General features: G+C 36.1%; 1 protein-coding gene across 1 annotated transcript; it reads right to left on the bottom strand.

Annotated features, from left to right (window-relative positions):
* Nucleotides 1-460: 460 nt before the first annotated feature.
* LOC140852542 (myosin-1-like) lies at nt 461-6,197 on the bottom strand. The gene is made up of 8 exons (XM_073245893.1): nt 6,099-6,197; nt 2,968-3,024; nt 2,735-2,878; nt 2,445-2,595; nt 2,306-2,333; nt 894-1,058; nt 613-676; nt 461-483 (listed from the first exon to the last, which is right to left on the bottom strand). Exons 1-6 carry the CDS (start codon nt 6,195-6,197, stop codon nt 977-979), a joined length of 561 nt encoding a protein of 186 aa, XP_073101994.1. The 3' UTR covers nt 461-483; nt 613-676; nt 894-976.
* Between the last annotated feature and the right edge of the window lie 360 nt (nt 6,198-6,557).

The raw sequence follows: 6,557 nt of genomic DNA, 5'->3' as shown, positions 1-6,557 counted from the left end.
TCAAGAAAAGGCTATGTTGCATATGTAAATCAAAGTCATCTGACGCAGTTTGGTGAGTATACCAAGCTTGACCACATTTGCAGTAGGGTCATTATAAAAGATAACCTTTCTCATTAAAAGATATTTAATCAAATTTTAGTGATATCCCACATTCCTTATAGGCGAAAATTTTCATGTGTCACAGCTATAATTCCAACTCGAAATAGCCAGCAACAACTATGGAGCAGTCCAATGGAAGTCAAGAAAACTACACCAAGACATAGATGGAGGCAAAAAAATGAATGGAGATATTATACCTCTAAGAGATAATGAAGCTCCAGCACACAGTTGATAAAAGATGTGATACGACCGCTCCCCAATGGCACATTGAACAACTCTTGACTGCATATAGCATATAAAAATTAAAATAGATCATGGGACAGAAAGCGCAAAACTAGTAAGGATCATCTCACCAGATAGATAAAAGTACCTTCTCAAGTAAAACTGTCCACACATAGAAGTTGAGCAGGCAGAAACAATAGAAGGGTGCAACAATCAATGTCAGATTGGAAAAAATGAAAGAAAATATATTCTGCAAGGAAAACAAAGTGATTCAAAGAACATTCCACTTACATGTTTGAATCTTGGCACCAGAAATTTTCCCAGTCATGCTGAAATGAATTTCAATCAGCTTGCCCTGAAGTTAGATACCAGGATTTAATAAAACATATAAAATGGTTTCAAATTTTAATATGAATGTTCTCCACACAGAAATAGCAATTTCAAAGACTATGAAGTGGCAGATTTCAAAAGCTATCTACCTAATTCACATATTTAAGAGAAATTGAAGGCATGGAATGTTACAAATATATGGTGACTAACAAGAGTAAAAATCATTGAACTAAATAACTCACAAAGCGACTGGAATTGTCATTTCTTGATGTTTTTGCATTGCCAAATGCTTCTAGTATGGGATTTGTCTGCAAGATTTCATATTCTATGCCACTACCCCCTCCAAGAGCAGCCAAATATTGCATAGCAATTTTTGCTGTTTCAGTTTTCCTGCTCCACTCTCACCACTAGAAAGAAGACCACAGTTAGTGCTTTAAGAGTACAAGAATTTACTTCATTAAATTCACTCCTGAAATTGAAACATTTAGCAAATACCACGCAAGGAACAGAAAGAAGACAACAGATTCTCAGAATAATGATACAAAAACTTTTAGTTGGAATAAATCAATCATGGTAATACTTTTAACCAGTGTTCTTCTTCTTTCACATATTTTTCCTCCCTGCTTTAGAAACTAGAAGGAACTCCTTACCGTAAAAGGGAAAAACAAAAAAGATCTTTGATATTCATTAAGTTTATTCAACTCCAAAAAAGGAATTTTGATTCCACAAGTATCTCATGGCTCAATTACTGCTCTTTCTCAAAGAGTAAAAAAGTAAAGTAACCAGAAGCATCCATTAAGTCATGATGCTGACTTTCTAATGGTAATATTGAGCATATTTATAATGCAGATATTACATGTGCAACATCTGCATGTCACCTATATAATTTGAGCAACTTCTATATTCCTAAATAACCTAATATTTTCATCTAGGATGCATCGCACTACAATCAGTGATAGGCCATAATCTCCTCCTACAGTTGTAAGACAGAAACTGATAAAGAATCTGAAATTAGGTTCAAGATGTTATTATTTAAAGAATTGAACAAGAAATACAAATTCAGAAATGACAAATTAATCAGATGTATAAACCACCACTAAATAAATGGCTGACAGAAAAATTACGATGACATGATTTATAATTTGTATCAGCCTACTGATTTTTTATCAAAGATGCCGCAATCTCTGCAATGTTTATCATTTTACTTGCATATTATCCTATTCTAATCACCTCTGTATACAAAAAAGTGCTGGGAAAGAACAATCATAAGGCACACAAACAGGCAAAAGATAAGATCTCAATGGCAGAAAAGACAACTAAGAACATCTACTTTCTGTGTCCCTTTTAGTTTCATATAATGAGCTATTTAGTTTTCTTTCTTAGTCAGTCCACTCTTCTAGTGATATGAAAAGAACGACTCTGTTATTCTTTTTGATAATTTGCTCAGTTCAATATCATGCAAACAGAGGAAGAAGTCCCAGCTTTCACTTGAAACAAACATCATCTTATATATGACATAATATCACCTATTCCAACAAAAAGCAACAGAAAAAGTGAAAGGAGAAAAATGCAATATTTATCAAAAGAATACTGAAAAAGTAACTTCATGTCCATGATCTGCATTTATCAAAGAACTGGACAAAGAACTACTGACCTTATAATAATCGATTGATTAACTTCATCTGCAGTTAGGGGGAAAGAAGAAAATCAAAGTCAAAGCTCGATGTGGCCAAATATGTTAGTAAGTTACATGGTGTACTTATGACACAAAATGCTTACTTGAGATAAATTACCTCTTATCATTTCGCTAATAGCTGTATCTGCTATTGCATAAACATGTGGACTGTCAATAGCTTTTCGCTTATATGCTTCAATGAGATGTTTTCCGTAAAGATTTATTTCTTTAAATGGGTTGATAGCAACCAAAACTGGTCCTGCTTTAGTCTAATTGCAAGATGAGAAGATTTTTATGTGTCAAGAAAATTTATAATGAGAAAAACCCTAAAATGTACAGAGAGCATGAATTAATGAAAGCACTCAGATTTCAAATCTACAGGGAGCATGACTTAATGAAAGTACTCACATATATTATATCTCGTGAATATCTATATTGCAGGTTGTATAATACTGATGGTTCATTTAAATAACTGAGTTGCATAAGATCATCCACACCATCAAGAATTTCAGGGTTTGCAGGTAACAGACTCTCAGTGTTCAGCTTTAAAACCTTCAACTGCAAATTTAGAATGACAAGCTAGAACATTGTAAAAGAGAAAGCAATAGTTTTCTTAAAATATTTGGATTAGAAAAGCTTACTTCACCCTCAGGAAGAGATATAAGAGATTCTGCCCCAGAAGTTGACAGTATCTTCCCCTAATGCCCAATCACCATTTGCAAGTTGGCACCAAGCTTGAACCTTCTGAAACAATAAACTTTAACATGTAGGTCTTACAATCAATAGACAGTGTGTGGATAATATCTTACCAACAGCAGCAGTTATTTTTTTGAAAAAAAAATGTACCCAATATTGGTAGGAATCTAAACTAAAATATTATACAAGAAAGCAACATAAGAAACCATAACTTCCAGAAGCCATTTTCTTATCAGAAGAGTCTTACAAAATTATATGTAGCAGTTTGACAATACAATGTTTCTTTATTCAAATATCCTGCAACAAATTTGCCCATTGAAGATTATGCAGAAATAACAAATGTAAAATTTAAAGTATGAGGAGAGGTCTTATTTGCAACAACTCTAAGTGTTATTCATTATGGCATGGGAGAAATGATAATTTTTTCTAATATAAAGACCAACCATGCAAGAGATTATGCCGGTAAAACCTGACAACTCTAATTCTTATGAAACAGAATCATCGTTGAGCTTCTGAAAAGTACAAGGAAAATCGGATTAATCTAATAATCAAATGTAGCCCTTAAATTCATATTCAGCTGAAGATACAAAAATGGTCCCCACAAATCAATTCAGAAAAACTGATGCATAAAAATGACGGGACTACAAATGGAATAGCGGCAGCAAAATTGAGGCATAGAACAACTAAAAGGCATTTGAATGTGAACGCCTTAAGGAGAATTACTTATCACTTCTTTCGGGATGCTCTAAGCTATGATGTCCGAGTCAGGCTTCAGAACATACTTATCCGGTTGTAGAGAAATGTATTTTACATGTATCATCCTATTATCAAGACATTGCAGCTCTATCTATATTCCATGGCTTGCTTCAGAAGAAAACTCCATGGAAAATTTGGATTCATGCAAAAATGGTCCAACCTGGCCAAAATGTGATAGCTAAACTATGGATCATGGTAGATATTAAACAGACTTTCTCAAGTAGTTCATACATGATGTCTTAGAGTTAATATTTAATGGGGAGTGGGGTAAAGACCTTAATCCAACTCCTGAAAGAAGAAGTTCTGACCTCAAAACATATCAAAGTGCCACTCCGGCAACTGGTCCTGAGGGATTTGAATAAAGAGTGAGAAACAAAAGGAAATCTGAAATATTTATTACAAGGATTACTCTCAAAAAGTGGGTGCAGTCATTACTAAAGCTCAGAACAGCATCTTAAGGAGAAATACTTTTTTCCTTATTTTTAAAAAGGGACTTTGACATGTTTATCCTTTTCTTCCAGACCCCCAAATTTTCCTTTTTTTCTCCTGAAAAGACACGTACAACTGAAAGTGACAGGCAAATGCAAGAGACCATCATCCAGCACACAACCTGACAATTCTAACAAACATGATCATCACCTTGAACTTACAAAAGTATAAGGAATATTGGACTATGAAGTTATCAAGTTCAACATTTAACAGTCATGTTTAAGCTGTCAATTACAAATACATGTTCCCGAATTTAACTTTTGCAGGAAACCAATGCATAAATGTGATGAGACTATAAATGACATATCATGAGAATGCAACACTCCTGCGATTAAGAGGCTTCCCAATATGGAAAGTCTCAAGGAGAAATAGTTTATGACTTCTGCTAGTATGCTCCAAGCAATGTCCAAGCTAGGATTAAGGCTCCATATTTCCGATTGTAAAAGATATGTATTATTACGTGCACTATCCTTAGTATCCTACTTTCAGAAAAACTTCAGGTCTGTCTATAACTTGCTTCCAAGAACATGAGTTGGAAAATTTGGCTCATTCACTAATTGAACAGCCTGACCAATATGATTCTCAAAGCATGGAGCACAGTGGATACTGAACAAATTGAACAGCCTAACCAATATGATTCTCAAAGCATGGAGCACAGTGGATACTGAACAAACTGAATGGTTCTCAGGTTACTTATAAACAAAGTTCTAGCCTTAAGACCAATAGTAACCCAATGTGGAGGGTAAGACCTTAAACCAACTCCTAAGTGACCAAGAAGTTCTAACCTCAGAAACATATGAAATACAACTCAGCAACCGGTTTCATGGGATGTTAGATAAAGAATACAAGCAAAAAGAAATCCCAAAGCATCTATTATGACTCTCAAAGAGTGGGTACAGTCATTGTCAGAGTTAAGAAACATTATCCTAAGGAGACGTGCTGTTTTCTTATTGGTTAGCAAGAAGTGGGTACGTAGAAAACCAATCCCAGAATAATTCTCCACAGTGTCACTTTTCGAAAAAAAATTGGAAGATTAGCTGATACTTGATAAGCAAAGGCCAACAGTTAAAAGAAGACAAAAAATCCACAAGCTAGAACCTCAAATAATAAGGCTATAGTACAATGCAGAAGATCACTGATGGACGGCTGTGCATGGCTCATGAGGTAGAAGAGTACTAACAGCCCCTTAGAGTGAAGTTAAATGGATGGGCATGGTTCACAGCACAATTTGCTATAGGTAACTTGTGAATCCCTCCAAAAGAAAGTAGAGCACATCAAGAATGAATCAAGTCACGTGCAGAGGAAATTTCCAGATAAACTCGACATTAAGAAATCTGATACAGGTGAACAGGGAACAGAGCCAATGCGTAATGAACGAGCTAAAACAAGGACGAACAAGAGTGAGATAACTAATGACTATAATTCCTCTACCAATGATGGACAATTGGGTAAACTGGAAAAAGGCTGGTTTTTTTTCTTTTTTTTTGGGTCAGCTCTAGCTAATTAAATTAAAGTAGATTTCCCAATCACAAGTACAATGTAAGTCATACATTATATAAATAAGAAAATTGTCATTCAAATCCATCAAAATCGCAATTTAGTCATTTCCGAGGCAATATATGCATGCCCCTGCATTTTCTGTTTTTCCGATGAATAAAACATATGTTCTCTTAATAAGCCCAATTTTAAGGTTGCGAAAACACGTCCAGAGAATGGTAACAGTGGTGTAAATTTAATTCTTGCAAGGAAATTAACACAACATACCTCCAACTAATCGGTCTCGCCCTCATGAAGGAGTGATTTCTAAACAAAAGAAGAACGAAAGACTTACCTTTTTTCGCGCCATAAGAACTGGTATCGCTCCATCTGGAGTGATCCGCGACGGAGAGATGACGGGCAATCTAGAAGTCACATCCCCGGATTCACCCATCTCCCTCTCCTTCCAGAGATTTGTCCTCCCAGGAAGTCGTCCTCGAACTGTACGGCGACTCATCATTCGCCTGGAAATTCCCCTTGTCCTCTTCATCCAAAGAAGGAAGATTCGTCATCGATTCCTTCAATTCCTTTTTGTCACCGGCTTCCTCCATGGAGCAAGGCATGGAGCCACTGGTGAACTAAAATCTTGGTGAAGCGATTTAGTGGACTGGAGCCGGGGTGGCCCGCGCGGTTTCACCCTGGACCTCTCTGGCTTGGCCTTCTTCGAGCTTGGTGCCCTCCGCGACCTCGTTTCAACGGACGCCATTCGATCGAACGCTCCCAATCTCTTCCCACCGGATCTCGAAGCCTAGAT

Source organism: Elaeis guineensis, chromosome 11, assembly GCF_000442705.2.
Source record: "Elaeis guineensis isolate ETL-2024a chromosome 11, EG11, whole genome shotgun sequence".
NCBI lineage: Eukaryota > Viridiplantae > Streptophyta > Magnoliopsida > Arecales > Arecaceae > Elaeis > Elaeis guineensis.
The sequence above is the reverse complement of the archived record's forward strand: the minus strand, read 5'-3'. Positions and strand labels throughout refer to the sequence as shown.

Excerpts from the sequence above, each read along its gene's own strand:
- LOC140852542 (XM_073245893.1), bottom strand. The coding sequence starts at position 6,197 with ATGGGTGAATCCGGGGATGTGACTTCTAGATTGCCCGTCATCTCTCCG. Across the intron at positions 3,025-6,098 it reads TTCTTATGGCGCGAAAAAAG|GGGAAGATACTGTCAACTTC; the intron begins GTAAGTCTTTCG and ends ATTGGGCATTAG. Across the intron at positions 2,596-2,734 it reads ATTCACGAGATATAATATAT|ACTAAAGCAGGACCAGTTTT; the intron begins GTGAGTACTTTC and ends TCTTGCAATTAG.